Raw genomic sequence first — 16,539 nt, 5'->3', positions numbered from 1 at the left:
AATTACTGAATAAATGATATTTTAAAATATATATTTTGATAAAGAAAGGATCATATAGCAGCAAGAGCACTGGCTACTATCCCTTGACTAGCCTGCATGATTTTAGGAAAATCTCTGAACTTCTCTAAGTCTTCAATTCCTCTGTAATATAAAATATATTCTCAACTGGTTGAAAAGATCCAGTGAAATAATGTACATAAAAATGTTTTAAACTTTATAAATATAATTTCTTATTGTATTAGAAATGTTATTTAAAATTATTCCATTTTTCTTTTGAACTTTTCAACACCTCTTAGGAAGCATAGGATAAAAAGAACCGTTTAGCAGTTAATAATACTAATGATTATATATGGATCCAGTTTTTACATGTTTCAATAGACTTTATGACTTTGATGTCACATGGTCGAAGACAGACAAAAACCAAAAGGAGTTCATGGTTTTAGCACCCAGAACACTGGATGCTTAAACTTCTCCTTGGTTGCAAACAACCATTTAAGGGAACTCTGAGTTCCAAATAAGACAGGTATGATTCAGCAAATTGATTCAAGGAAAACAGCACCAGCTGAGATTAGTGCAATTGAAATGAGAGCACCTCAATGCAGGTTTTTCCACCCAACAGTTTTACCCAGAGCTATCCATTTAGTATGCAATGTTAATTTTTGTCAAAACTTTCTTCTAATTAGTAGGTGTGCAATGATTTCAAAGAAGTCATATTTAACACCCACAATGTCAAGGCATTATGTTTCAAGTTCTCTCCAGCCTTACAAGTTAGATTGCTGCTGAGTATATTGTAAATTATGTTAATTTTTGAAAGAGACCTAGAGGTCTTTGAGGGAAGTGGACCAGAAAAAAATGCAGATTATGGTAATCATCATCATCATCATCATCATCATCATCATCATCATCTCCAGGTTGTTTACCAAGGAGATAAATCCAATTTTAAAGAAAATTGCTAACTTACCGTGCTTTGCAAGAACAGATTCAAAATTGAATTGCTTGCAATTTAGTGGGGAATGTTAACAAGCCTTTTTTCAGCTTTACCAAGAACTTCAATTTCATGTATAGTATATAACATGAAATCCATTTTTATCAAAAGAGCCATTGTGGGGGAAAAAAACTAAAAACAAAAAACTGGCTTGTTCTCTGAAAACTTTTTGGATCCCTCCAAGGTGCTATTGACATTGAAGAAGCTCTGGGTTCATTCTGTGCACTATGATTATTTTAAAAGTCAAGCTATCATTCATAACACTTACTGGGCATGCCCTGTGAACATAACATAGGTGTCCAAAGCTGTGGGGACACGAAAAGGCCTGGGGCGTAGCTCTGGAGAGCTTGCAAACCCATTTGGAGGGTGGGGTGAAACTTAACACTCATGGGACAATTGGGGACAGTCACATACTAAGTCATGGGGTATGAAGTGGCCAAAATTGGAAGAGGCAGTAACTGTGTGTCTCACCCACAAGACTGCAAGGGTCTTTGTGGTAAACAGTGCCTTATTCGCCTTCTATTGTCTCCATCCATGTTCCTCTCTCCCTGATTTCCCTCCCCATTCTGTTCAGAAGTAATATCAGGCTTGGACACAGCAAGTGCTCAAATCAATAAACAAACCCTCATTGACCCCCAGTTCCTCACCAGTTCCTTTATTGAAATTTTAAAGTTTTAAACTGTGTGTTGCTGCTGCCTCCAAAGTGCATGTGTGTTTTCTTCTTTGGGGTCCTTTTCTCAGCTCTCATAAGTATCCTTTACTTCACTAGAAGCAGCTAGACTTAGTTCAAAAGGTTCAGTATTTCTAACTGCAGGAATGACCCCGGTGACACAAGTTGTGAGATGAGGGTTTTACACACACACACACACACACACACACGCACACACATGCATGCACACACATATTATGTGTTTATGTGCATATGTTTTTAAATGTTCATTTACGAATTGTAATTGTGTATATTCATGGCATACACTGAAATGTTTTGATATTTGCATATGTTCTGGAACAATTAAATCATGCTAGTGACAGATCCATCACTTCACTTGTCATTTTTTGATGAGAACACTTAAAAAATCTACTCTTCTGTCAATTTTGAAAGATACAATATATCATTAACTGTCGTCACCAAGCCATGCAGTAGATTTCCAGAACATACTCCTTCCATTTAATTGAAGCTTTTCACCCTTTGACCAACATCTCTCCTCTCCCTATTCTATCCATCCACCCAGCTCTGCCCCTGAAAACCCCCATTCTACGCTCCATTTTTGTGAATTCAACTTTCTAAGATCATACATATTTGCAAGTTCATACAGTATTTGTTTTTCTGTGCCTGGATTTTGCATTTAGCAAAATGTCCTCTAAGTTCATCCATGCAATCCTGAGACAAGGTTTCCTGTAGCTCAGCCCCAGAAGAGAAGTGGAAGGATCCCTGCAGGGTCTGACCCTCCTGAATGGGGAAGGGAAGATATGACACAACCCTTCTCTCTAATCAGGACACTTGTAAGAGAGAAAAGAGAGGTGTGCTGCAATGGAGAGGAGCTGAGTCAGTCAAGTACAAGAAGCTAGGCATTGTGAGGTTAGCCTGTGAGAGGGGTCATCCTCGTTAGCACTGATTCTTCCAGGATGGTGTTAGAGTGGAAGGCCAAGATTCAAGTATCCACAAGCCAATTTGTGTAGGGCATGCATTCTCCAACAATACTTGGAGGGCATGAAAAAAGATGCATTTTATGTGTATGGTTCAGATATACACACATTACATAAACAAATAAACTTTGGCAATATTAAAATTTCTCAGAAGGGAATTAAATTAAAAGAAAACATCAGCCAATCTCCATAGGATCTAATTTTGAAAAAAATAGATAAGAAACACAGAAAAAGTGAAATGCCTTCATTGGAGGCCAAGAGAATAACAGGAACTTGGAGGAATAGCAGGGGTTAAAGTTGTAGAAGCTGGGATTTTTTTTAAATGAATTTTTGCATAATATAGAATTGTCCCAGTCTGGAGGTGGCAATGGGGACACATCGGGATGCTCTGTAAACAGGGTTGAGAAATCAAGAGGCTACTTTCAGATGGCTGAAGTGGAACAGCATCTTGGGACAGGGCCAGAAAATCCTGGAAGTGTGTGTTTTGTAAAGATTGATTACATGGTGACAGTGGATTGAGGCTTCAAAGAAATCTAGATAACTAAATCCAAATGATTTTCATGTTCCCATTAATGTTGCACTAACAGAAGTGTTGCTCTTACACAACTAGGTGGCGGCTGACATTCATCAGCAGCTCATGGAAGAAGAAAAAGAAAACCAGCCAGCAGATGCAAAAGAAAAGTCTCCTCCAATGGGTACAAATAAAAAAGGCAAAAAGGAAAAGGAGCCACCCAAGAAAAAAAAGGCAGAGAAAAAAGCAAAAGGTACTCATGGTTTTAGCACCCAGAACCCTGCATCCTTCTACCTCTCCTTGACATTTAAGGGTTTCCCACTTAACTTGTTGGTCCAAATAGCTGGATGTATCCAGGGTGAAATAAATCTCACAGGCAATTGTAAATGTATTAAAAGAACTTCCAAGATGGTACCACATCATCTGGGAAATGCTTGCAAAAAGATTGTTTGCTCCAGCAACACCAGAAGTTTAAAAGCTCTGTGCCTGTACGTTTCAGGGACATTTGAATTTAAGTGAGTCCTTTTCTCCTGGAGCCCTCTTTTTTTTTTTTTTTTTTTTTATCTTATTGGCTTTCTTTTTTTTTTTTTTATTGGTCGTTCATAACATTACATAGTTCTTAGTACATCATATTACACGGTTTGATTCAAGTGGATTATGAATTCCCGCTTTTACCCCGTATACAAATTGCTGTATCACATCTGGAGCCCTCTTGTCTAAATTTTTGCTTCAGAGACATGAAGGGAACATAAGAGAACTCAGGCTGGGAGAGACCTTCACTTAACCCTAGCTCAGGATATCTCTAGCACAAACCTTTCCCTCCCGCTCTGGATATTTCTACTTGCACACTTTTAGATACTTTTATTAGTGCATCACATAAATACGTAATAGTGGCATCCATTTTCACATAAATAGACATACATGAAATATAATTTGCTCCACTTCAGTCCCTAGTGCTTCCTCTTTCCTTCCCCTCCTACTCCGCCTGGTCCTTTCCTCTATTTTACTGGTCTTGTTTCTATTTATTTATTATTTTTTTTTAATCAGTGCTTTATAGACAGACACAAAGGTGGAATTCACTGTGGCATATTCACATTCACCTTCCTCAGTTCCTTCCTTTTCCCATCCCTCCTCACACCCCTTAAGTCCCCTTTCTGTACTGTGCCATCTCCTCTCTTATACATTTCTGAGGTAACTTGAAGCAAGAAAAGGAAAGTGGGAAGCTCATAAGGAAAGTCACTCCACTCATCCTTACCATGATATTTTTATTAGGCACCTGCTGTGTAAAACACTCTATTATGGGTGCCAAGGACACAATAGTGACTTAAAACTCAAGAACCATTAAAGCCGTGGTCTCTATCCTGAAAGAACTGTGGTCTAACAGCAGGGACAGATGTTTGGCCAGTTGTTGCTTTTTGATGGGGGAGATGGAGGTACCTTGAGGACAAGGCCAACCCATGGCATTGGAGTGGACAGGGGAATACTTCCCAGGTGGAGTACCTTTAAGTTAAGCGCTGAGGATGGAGGAGGGGGTGGTTAGTGGCACTTGAAGCAAAGAGAAGAATGGCACCTTAAAAAAGAACTCACCACTTTAGTTCATCCTCAAATGGGTTAAAAAAAATGATGCACCATTCAAAGGAGGAAATGCTTCTGTTTCCTTTAATGGAACTAGTGGTTGAGTCCAATTCCTTCATTAAATGTTTATGTAATAAATGACATTTATGGTGGGGCACCATGGTGTATGCCTAGAAACCCAGCTGCTCAGTAGGCTGAGGCAGAAGATCATGATTTCAAAGTTCACCTCAGCAACTTAGTGAGGCCCTCAGCAATTTCGTGAGATTCTGTTTCAAAATAAAACAAAAAAGGCTGGAGATGTGGCTCAGTGGTTAAGGACCCTTGGGTTCAAGCCTTTGTGCCAATAAATAAGGCATGTGTGCCTTCTCTAGAGTCCAACCCTTTCACCAGACCCTCGAAAGGTTTGCTGAACTGAGTAGAATGGCATAAACTGGGTCTGCAATGGAACTGCACTGTCCTCTCCCATGGCAAATGCTGGCAAATTCTATTTGCCAGTTCTCCTATGAAATCATCAAAGTACTGGTAGTTAAGTGCTAATTAAAAGTTAATTAATTAGGTTCCAGATTTTTGACAGTCATATGCATTTTAGCCACATCTTCTTGAGGTTATGTGTTGGTCTTTTCTTGCAAATACTATGCTAATATAGGCAAACCCTTGTGGAATGGAATTTCTCCAGGTGACTAATGTCATCTGTTGTAATATTGTTGGGTTTTGATCTTTTCTGTCCCCAAATTCTGAATTCCACCATCTTTGGATTCTGTAATCATCTCTACACTTGCTGCACATCTTGATTTTTATGATGCTACACAAATGGGTGTTTTTTTGAGTCCAGCCAAGAAACCACATGAAGAATTTTCAAGGAAGGACTATCAGTATGTCATCTTTCACAATGGGAAGACCAAAGTTCTCTGTCTCTTAATCACTAGAGGTTTGTAACTGCACAGATTTTGCTTTGGACTCATTTTGCCCAGGTACCCCGTGCATGCACTCATACGTTGGTAGTTTACTCAGCATGTTTCATCACCCCTTCAGGTAAATCACCACCTCTATCTGAACCACCTCCTGTAATTATGACAGCAGAGGAAATTGCTGAAATGGAAAAGAAGAATGAACTAAAGTTCAAAATAAAGGAAGAATATCTTGCTGCTCTGCAATTCGAAGGTAGAGATGGGAAACAGCTAAGATGATGCTTTTCAGTAGAAAGTAGATTAGTGACCAATAGCCCCCAGCCAGCTCATCAAAAGGACAGTGTTCCCTTGGTTGTTTTCATATGATCACAGAGGACCAGATTTGACTGTTGTGTGAGTCAAGGGTTTGGGCCCTCACCCAATCAGTCCTAATTGTCTGCAAGATGTAGAAAGGAGACAAAAAGAATTCTGAAGGGGGTTAGAAGAGCAAGACAGTCATTTAAAAAACAATAGAAAAAAAACAAACAAATGAAAAAGAAAACCTGTGACAGTTGTTGGTATGATTTCACTGGATTAGGTGGGAGCTAACCAGAGTAAGTGGGTTTCACATTATAATAATTGAGTAAGTACTGACCAAAGGATAATAGGCCTTAAAAGGGAGTTTCTGGAAGCAAAGACCAGAGAAGGGCCTGTCATGCATCTCCAATGTTCCAGGGCCTTCTGCCCTGAAGAGGTATTAGGAGAGTCAGCAGCCGCACATCTCCCCCATGGTCTGTCTCCACACCTGAGTCCCCTGTTTTCCAGTATGTTTCAATCTTCAGTTCCTTCAATGCATGACCCTCATTGTGACAAATGCATTCATTCACACAGTAAAAACTTATTGAATTCTCACCATATGCCAAGCCCTTGCTGAAGATACATACATATATGTACAAGCAGAAAACAAACAAAAAATAAAGCTCATCTAGAAAAAAAGGATCATTAGCAGCACGTTGTAATATTGGAGATACAGAATAACAGGGCAGGGGGTGTCAAGAAAGAGCTCCCAGAAAAGCTAATGTGTGAGCTGAACTGCAATTATATGGAGAAACTTGCCCAGGGGACAAATTAGGGTGGGAATGAAGAGAAAAGTACACCAAGGCCGAGAAAGGATAGGAAGCCTAGTGACCTGCGGTGTGTAGGGGCATATTCTGGGAAGGAATGACTTGGGAAATGGGAGGCCAGACCACAGAGGGTCAAATAGGCCCTGCCAAAAAAGTCAGATTTTCCCTACAACAACTCAGAATTAATGAAAAGTCACAGGCAGAAAAGTGAAGATGATCACATCTTTTGGCAAAACGCATGACTCAGAGGACTCTGGATGGTCTGGAGATGGAGTTGAGGCAGGGAAAAGAAGTTAGAAAAAGCAAAGTCGACGCTATTGTAAGAGTTTAAATGAGAGATAATAAGCACCCAGAGTAGGCCAGAGACAAAGGAAAAGTAAAACAGAAAGACTAAACAGATAATTTAAAGGTAAAATCCTCAGACTTTATAATGTGCCAAAAAGCAATAAGCCCATAATTTTTTCCTAGTTTTAGCAATGCCGAGAAATACGATGACCTTGCCACCCCAAGCTTCCAAACTAGGGAGAGAATAAGCAAAGACTTTGAAATTCAGAAATTGTCTGTGTGTTTCTTCCCATTCCACTTATCAAAGAGTGTATTGCCATAAAGTGCAGTAAGTATAGAGCTCAGGTAGAGTTTTGGTTTAGATGATTTCTCTGATGACTTTGCCACAGGTTACACTTTGCTACTTAATGAGATGAGACATTACCTTATCTACACTGGTACATTAAAAGTACACCAACGGCTTCACAAACTGAAGCATGACTGGCTTAAAAGTGAATTGGGTTCATCACAAAGTTCAGGTACATATAATACATGAAAAAACAATCTTGATTTCTCTTTTTAAATAGAGACAGCTACACAGTTTCGACTTGAACTGATAAAGACAAAAGCACTGACTGTCCTTGAAGATTTAGTAACAAAGGCGGTCAATGTCTATAAACTCATGGAAAAATGGCTTGGTGAGAAGTATTTGAATGAAATGGCCAGGTAAAGTACTGCATGGCTTTTAAAAAAATACATTTCATTAATTCCTGTGCACCAAAATTGACAAGGATTTTTAAGATGTTTACAAATTTAAATAGTTTACAAATTAAAATGGACATTTTAGCCATTAGGACATCAAGTGTATAAACAAGTGAGCTTTACTTCGTGTTTGTATTGCTCCTTTCCCAACAGTAAATCATGTTTCGAAAGGTTTCATTGCAGTATCCAGTTTTGCATGTTATTTATGAATTCAATTTTCTCACTGTTCTGTGGAAACATTAGTTTACAAAGTGACATATCTTTGCAAAGTGAGATAAGGCTTCACATCTTCTTTCTAGGACCATTTTTACCATCAATGAGAGTCAAATAGTGAAAAATTAAGAAGTCATTCACTGGAATGTTTTACTAGTTAGGCTGATTCCCTGGTATGGGTAATACTTAAGATTATCTTCCATTGAGTTCCAAGGGCTTCCCAAATACTCCCTGCTAGTAAGAATCAGTGAGTCTCATCCTCTACCTCTCCCCTAAAGGTATAAAGAGGCAGCTCAGCAGAGTGAAAACACCCTCATCTGAGGGTCAGGAGGCTCCCTCCTCTAAAACCAGGAGTCCCACATTATCCAAAATTAGTGGCATGCCTGATCTAGGCCTCAACAGCTTTATCTATGAAAGGAAACACTCCAACCAGGCTATTTCAGAGCTTTCTATTTGATCTAGATTCCGTAATGCACTATAGTTTCCAATAAACATTTACTGAAAATTTAGAGGCTACCACCCTAAATAGTGTTCCTTTGGCAAGTATTCTGAGAAGCAGAAATTACCCTCTAAAACAGCAGTTTTTTAGGGTTTGTTTTCTCAGTCCTTGTCTCATAATGAAAGTTCTACTGTAAAATTTTCAGCCTAGTTTTTTAGAACTGTTGCACCAAAGTAAAATAAATACGCTTTTAAAAAGGTGCTTACAAACATATCTCACTCTGGTAACTCACTGCAGTAATGCTTAACATAGTCTCACAGCAGACAGCCAAGCCAGGTCCTGTGAACCTCACAGAGCAGGAGCCCTTATCTCTGCTCTCTGCCTTCCATTTGCAAATGAAAACACATCTTCTTCTTCTTCTTTTTTTCTTTTTTTTTTTAATTATTAGTTGTTCAAAACATTACAAAGCTCTTGACATATCATATTTCATACATTTGATTCAAGTGGGTTATGAACTCCCATTTTTACCCCATATACAGATTGCAGAATCACATCGGTTACACATCCACATTTTTACATATTGCCATACACATCTTCTTCATTTTTAGGATTCCTGGTTCCCGTCCACGTGGCCATCCAGTGAATGGATATTATCCAGTGTACTCAAAGTTCTCAGATTTACATTGTGTATACCTGCCCTCTGAATCTATAGATGCTATTATGTATTGTGACCACATATGGAAACTAAAAACCTAGGAATGTGATGAGAGAGAGAGAGAGAGAGAGAGAGAGAGAGAGAGAGAGAGAGAGAGAGAGAGATCTCAAATCCCTTTGAACTTCAAATCCTGTTTCTTATTTTCCTGGTATCTGTTCTCTTCCATTCTTGAGGTTACGCTTGGTGACCCCCAGTTTCCACTAGGTGGCGCACACCTGTTTGATTTCCTGGTTCTGTTTGGGTCTCAGTCTACATTCCCAGGCTCTTCACTTATGTAAATAGCTACCAGTTTTCTTCTCTGTCCCCCAGCACAGAAACACCACAAAGCATAAAGTAATTAGCTAACACATGCTATGTGAACACTCAAAAAGTCAGCATTCTGTAGTTGAGTTCAAGGACATTTTTTTTTATTGAGAATTTCATTTTTATTGGTTTAAAATATTATTCAAAACTCTTCTATTAGTGTTTGCCCTAAATAATTTAATATTCTTTTTTAACTTAGAAAAGCCTACCTTACATCTCTATTTAATTCATAGCATCTGTATGTTTTAAACAGATTTAATTTGCTTTCTAATAAAGTATACAGCATTAGATACACATTTATGTTGAAGGAATTCCTACAAATTTTCATTCTTCTGAAAATTGTATCTTTTGTTTTTGAAGTATAGTTTTAATGAACAATAATTTCTTATCAGAAGTTTGACAATATTAAATTATTTTTTTCTTATCCAAGACATTGTTTAGAACCCAAGTGCTCAATTACAATCTGTCTTTATTTGCATCTTCTGACATTGTATTTAGTTATTTTCTTCATGAACAGCCTCAATGTTAGGAGTGAAATAATATCCAAATAAGCATCAGTAGCATAATGAAGAAAACATAATGTGAACACAAAGTATGAGTTGGGAAATAAATAAAATAAACACTCTAAAACATATTTGAATAAGTGAGTGTTCATAAAATTATAGAGAAGAAAATTATAATATTGGAAATTTTCAAATTCAATGAGATTAGACTATATTAGAAAAAGTTGATGAGAAAATTACTAAAGATAAAAAAGACCCATAAATTACACATTAAGAAGTAATTGGAAAGAACAAAACTGTGCTAAAGAAGTTAAAATTAATAGCTGAGAATTTTCTAGAACTAGACTAGACAGTTTAGAATCCACAGATTTTAGAAATGTGATAAATTCCAAGAGAAACAAATAAAGTAAATTAAAAGAGACATAAATTTAGCTGACACCTCAAGGACATTTTTGAAAGACAGCAACTAATATGATTTAAATTTTCAATACATGAGTACTTTGGTGCTCCTAATTATATAAAAGCAGATTGAATATACTTTTTCTTGTAATGTTCACTATTTGTTCTAAGATGTAAAACAAGATCCTTTCTTCAATACAGTGGTATTTTACTTGTTTGCATATACAACCGCCCCAGTATAGTTGAAATCCATGACCTATGTGTTCTCACATGAGTTACCAAAAGGGAGGGAGTGACCTGGCTTTATCGCAAAAATAAGGAATTCAGAAAGCCTAGATGACTTACTGTGGGACCCATGACTAGAGTGTGTTCTGGATGAGTGCTCTCAACCCCAGTGTTCTTCCTACTGCCCCTTCGTGGTCACTAGCTGTTGCTAGTGGACACCCAATCTAGCTAGGAATTGTCCACTCTTCAAGAAGACAGCAACACAGTTGCAACGGATTTTATGCATAAGAGTGCTATTCTGGTAATTGTGTCTTAGAAAACATCATACTCCTTGAAATAAAGTTAGAGAAAAGCCACTATTCCAGAAATATATTTTCAAATTTGATTCACTTTAACATGTATCCTGACTCCAAATAAACTAATTACTCTAATAGTCATATTTTATATCTGCCATATCATCTTATTCTGGTTCATACTTAGAATGAAAGCTAACTTTTTGATACAATCATTCACATAATAAAATGTATTCAATACTAATAAAACCATATCTAATGAATTCTCTTTTGTTCACCTTTATACAAAGTGGATAGCCATTGGTTGTGTAATAAGCATATATTTTGTTTTTAATCTTCATGTATTCATACTCTAACTTCTTACAAAATAGACTTGAGGAAAATTTAAATTTTTAAATATACAAATTAAATCATCTAACTTAACTAAATAATGGGTTCATCTTTGTGTGTATGTCTTATAAGTAAACACTGTTAATCTGAAGTATCTTTAATGGAGATAACTCTACTCATTTTACTGCTTTCAGTGTGGAAAAATTAACTGAAGTAGCTCGCTATCACATTGAAACAACTACAAAAATTCAGTATGAGCTTTATTTACACCAAGAAGACTTCTTCATTAACGGTGACATAAAAGTCTTCCCAGATCCTCCTCCACCAGTACGTCCCCCACCTGTGGAAAAGGAAGAAAATGGCACTCTGACCATCGAACAGCTTGACAATCTTCGAGAACAGTTCTTCGATATGGCACCAAAAGGTAAGGTAACTATCATGACAAGAACACCAAAAAAGGTTAAGATTACCCAGAGAGGCCATCACTTGTCTTCAAGTGAAATTAGCTCTGTTGGATGGCGGGACTCCAGGATAAGCCCTGGCTTTGTTCTAGTTTATTAGATGTTTGCTTTGAATAATGTCGATCTGAATCAAGCACACAGGAGACTCACAATCATTGAAGGTTGTGGCATTCCTCATTCCTAGTAATTCTCCTCTCCTGTCCTCCCCCTCCCTTCCTAACAGTCAGTAAATTTGACTATTGCTCCATCTGACAGTTGGAAGGTAGCCTATGTGCACACTTGTAGTTTAGGTTTGGCATTGGGACTATGAGTTCATGCTTCATCTACTCTTCGAAGGAAACCTCCCTCAATGCTTCATAGACTGCAAGTAAAACCAAATAATTATTAACAAATTTGTCTAATTAATGAATTTGTTCACATGTATCTGTACATGTTATTTTCCGCACACAAATTCTTTAATTCCTTCACATTTTAGCATTATGACTCTATAGCTTCTGCCCTGGCTTTTTCGAGTCAGCCTTTTCCTACTTCTAGATATTCTTCAAAGAGTCCCATCAGCTGATAGCACCTGTAATTCTGACCCATCATGTAGGATTATCATGTCCACATTTTAGGATTAAACACCGTCACAGAGCAGTTGAACAATTTGCCTGTGCTCGTTTATCATTTGGAACCCTGCAGATTCAAAGTTCTTGCTCCTTCTCCTTGAACTAAGTTGCCTTGCATAAACAGGTTGACTTTATCTTCCAATATGTCCCGTTTATTGGGAAATTATCACTTTTCCCCAGGGAGGAGTTAATGGACTTTAGTATTAACATGTTGACTCCACTTTTTAAAACTCCCATAATTCTAGAAATCCACACCAAATACATTGGTAGAAAGAACATTGGTTCAAGTCTGCAGGCTTCCTTGCCAAGTTCATCCCAGGGTCTGTGTGAGGCCATGAACTGATTTTTGTCAGCACATGAAATTGGCTTCAGCAGGCTTTATGTCTCCAAGATAGAAAAACACTCATATTCACTGTGATGGACTCTGACTCAGGTTGGCAGCATCTGCGCATGAAGCAAGTGTGGTTGTCAGCAGGTACCAAAAAAAAAAAAAAAAAAAAAAAAAAAATCCTGGCTTGGAAAGCTAGGCCATGAAATCTCCTCAGTCCCTGTCAGGCAGAGCCCAGCCTCTCCTCGGCTGTGTGAACTTCACAGTGCCCTTTCCTTATAGGTTTTCTTTTTGAAGTGGTCTTTGCTCTTCATTTTCTCCATGCTACTTTTTACATATAAAATAAAAGGATACATGCAAAAAGATTGTAAAACACAAAATGTGATTTGATTTAATCTGACAATATGGTGACTAGGAAGAAAACATCTAGTGAAGAGGTTGAAAACTAAAAGCACTTGGGTATATCTGAGTAGATGGAAATGAATGTTGGAGATTATCAGCCACTGATAATTCCTTTGGAAAGGACTCTAGTATTCATGATTATCATCATAATGCAATCTGGGATCCACCCTCAAAACCAGAGCTTGCATTTCAGATAAAAGTTTAAAAGTAAATAACAAGTAATAACTCTAACTTGGCACATGTATTTCTTAGAAGGTGAATTCTAGAAAACTTCAGAATAAAAAAATGTCAACAGATAACATTTTTCTGTTTGCGTAGTATGATAGGACAGTTTCCAGACTATGGAAGAAATAGGAAGAAAGAAGAAAAAAGAAAGTGGGAGAGAAACAGGGAACAAAATAGTTATAATGATGAAAAGAAAACCATATGCCCATGGAGCTTAGAGTATAATTTGGAAAGTCAAACAAAGAATAAAAACACAAATAAGTTGGGTTCTTTCTGGCACAGAATATGAACTTTGTAAAAGTGCTTGAGAATACAAAGCAAAGGGGAGTCAGTATGCAGTGGGTGAAGGTGGTCAAGGAAAACCAGGTGGAGCAATGTGTTGGAGGGAGAATGGAAGGGAGTCAGGAGTGATTTGACTAAAAGTGGTGGCACACACCTGAAATCCCAGAGACTCAGGAGCTGAGGCAGGAGGAGCACAAGTTCATGGCCAGCCTGGGCAACTTAGTGAGCCCCTAAGCAACTTAAGAAGACTCTGTCTCAAAAGAAAATAAAAAGGGCTGGAGAAGCAGCTCAGTGGTAAAGCACCCGGGACTCATTCCCAGTACTGGGGGAAAAAGTGATTTGGTAACAAGGATGTAGAGGATATTTAAATTTATTGGACTTGGCTGCTAGAAAACATGAGGTAGCTATGAAGCCTGAGTGTAGGAGGACATTAGGGGAATGCTCAGGAGGCTGCTCTCCTTGCTTCCTTCCCCAGATGCATGAACTACAGGCAGGTCTCCCCAACCCATTCAGGCTGAGAACCAACCCAAGTGTCAGGATAACAGTCATCACTAAAAATGAATTTACAAAGCTGCAAAATGCGTGGGATTTGGGAATTTTGATGATTCACTGTGAACCATAGTCTGTGAGCAAACACTTTAAATGTTTTTGCTGTATTAGTTCCTTCATTCCATCTGGAAAACATTATATGTTGATTTTTGGTTATATATAAAATTCTTACTATGCTGTTGGGTATTTTATCAGAAGTATTGTTCATTGCTATTTTTTTGTTTACTATTACTGTAAAACAAAGGGGGGGGAAGATGACATTACATTTTCTGAATCCCAGAGTCATCACACAGAATTAGAGATTCTCCACTGGCACCCCTCAAAGTCAGGCTCCAGGTGCTGACCTTGTCCTACCTGAGGAAGTCTAATAATTCCCACTCACCTCTTCTCTCCATTTTTTCAGACACCACAAAATATCCTCTTGTATTCTGTTGCTTTATTCTTCTACCCTCAGTTCTGCCATTGTTAGTCAATGTTTTTAAGGATACCCTTTCACCTTTTGGGGAGGGTGGAAGGGCAGGTTTGAGGGGACACTGATTTTATTCCATTAGGATGACATTTGCCAAATGTTCTTTATTAAGTACATAGCTTTTTAAATTTTTATGGAAGTATAATGTATATCCAGAAAAGTATACTTACTGGAAATTTACAGATTGATGAACTTCTGAAAACTGAGCTCACCTGTGTGGGCAGCACCTAGCTCAAGACAAGGAGCAGTCCACCTGGTGCACATTTCAAACCACCACCTTCCCCTACTCAAAGGTGACATCTAGACTGACACCTAATAGCACTGATTAGTTTTTCATGTTCTCATGATTTATATAAACAGATGAGATTATGTGATTTATAACTTTTTGACCTGACTTCTTTGGTTCAATATTATTTTTGAGATCCATTCAATGTAATTGTAAGTTGTGTATTCTTTTTGCTGTATGTTATTCTCTTGGAGAAATCAATATATTACAACACATTTACCTATTCTGCCATTGATTGACATTTGGGTGCATTTAGGGGTTCTCTTTTAATTGCACATAGCAATTATATACATTTAATAGATATAGCATGATATTTTGATAGAGGTATGCAATCTGCATGATCAAATTAAACAATTATCATGTCCACCACCACAAACATTTACATTTCTTACATTTATCTTTTAAATGAAGATTAATTAATCTTGTTCCTTCCAAGACCTGGAAAATGGTCTTCTATAATGTTTTTCATTGTATTTACCTTAGAATTCTATATTTTTGAAAAACAATCTTCATTGAAGAGAAAATACATTATAATATGATGTGCAGATGGATTATTTCTAGGTTAAAAAAAGTCTATGCAGTTTTATATAACAGTCACTGTACTATCAGGAAACAATAAGACTTTTAAGGAAATTAATAAAGAGTGTTGATGTGTTAAATTATAGTTTGCAACTTTTAATTATATTGCACAAATAAAATTACTCAGTGAAATGGTAACCTTTGATTAAAACAAATGACTTAATACTTAAAATACTTGCAAGTAGCTAGTACAGAATAGAAAAAAGAAAGAACTGAAGCTTAAGGGGCTTTTTGCCAAGTTTAGGTTCGCCCACTTGAAAATAAAAATCTTCATTTAAAAAGCCCTCACTAAAAGTAATGCAATAATTCCTATATTTAAATGCATCATACATCATAATGTTTATATTTTGACCTTTTCTGGTCAAATTCTTCCACCCGTGATGATTCCAAATCTCCTTTTGTAAAGGTAATGACAAAACATAAAATACCATTTGTTATGATTGCCAAAATATATCAGAAAAAAAATGACCTTATGCACGATACCAAATAAAGGTCATGCAAATTGCAATGAAGATAATTGATTATGCCTGGATTTTCCCAGCAAAGATCCATCCAGATGTTAGACTCATTGGGAGCATCTAGAGTAAGTGACAGCCAGCTCTTCTTCCCATCTACCACCCCAGAAATCACTCCATTGAATATATTTCCAGCACAGAGTGAGAGAGTGAATATTTTCTGAATTACGTAGCCAATTTGGAATGGTCACTATGTGTCAGGTTCCTTGCTAGTCTCTTCCACATGTTCATGCTCTTCTCCTCCACCTCAACCTGTGGGATGGCTTGAGACAGACAGCTCTTTTTCAAGTCCACTTGTTGGCAAAGACAATCATATGATCTTAGGCAAGTTACTTAATGTCTCTCTACCTCACTCTTTTTTTGGGGGGGGGCGGTATTGGGGATTGAACTCAGGGGCACTCAAACTCTGAGCCACATCCTCAGGCCTATTTTGTATTTTATTTAGAGACATGGTCTCCCTGAGTTGTTTAGCACCTTACTGTTACTGAGGCTGACTTTGAACTCAAGATCCTCCTGCCTCAGCCTCCCTTCGCCACTGGGATTATAGACGTGTGCCAATGCGCCCAATTGCCTCACTTTTTCATCTTTAAAATCATAACAATGATACTTATTTTATGGAATTGCCATGAAGATTCAAGTAATTAACATACTGAAAGTTCC

The 16,539-nt window shown here is 37.6% G+C and overlaps 1 protein-coding gene across 1 annotated transcript in view; it reads left to right on the top strand.

Moving 5' to 3' along the window:
* The window catches only part of Spef2 (sperm flagellar 2), a 175,395-nt gene that overhangs the window by 132,364 nt on the left and 26,492 nt on the right, over positions 1–16,539 (top strand). Inside the window, 4 exon segments of the mRNA XM_077795544.1 lie at positions 3,243–3,396; positions 5,751–5,879; positions 7,581–7,719; positions 11,370–11,599. Of these exon segments, the coding sequence (XP_077651670.1) occupies positions 3,243–3,396; positions 5,751–5,879; positions 7,581–7,719; positions 11,370–11,599 (652 nt within the window).

This window comes from Urocitellus parryii, chromosome 1 (assembly GCF_045843805.1).
Source record: "Urocitellus parryii isolate mUroPar1 chromosome 1, mUroPar1.hap1, whole genome shotgun sequence".
Classification (NCBI taxonomy): Eukaryota; Metazoa; Chordata; class Mammalia; order Rodentia; family Sciuridae; genus Urocitellus; species Urocitellus parryii.
Note: the sequence above shows the minus strand (reverse complement) of the source record. Positions and strands in the feature narration are given on the sequence as shown.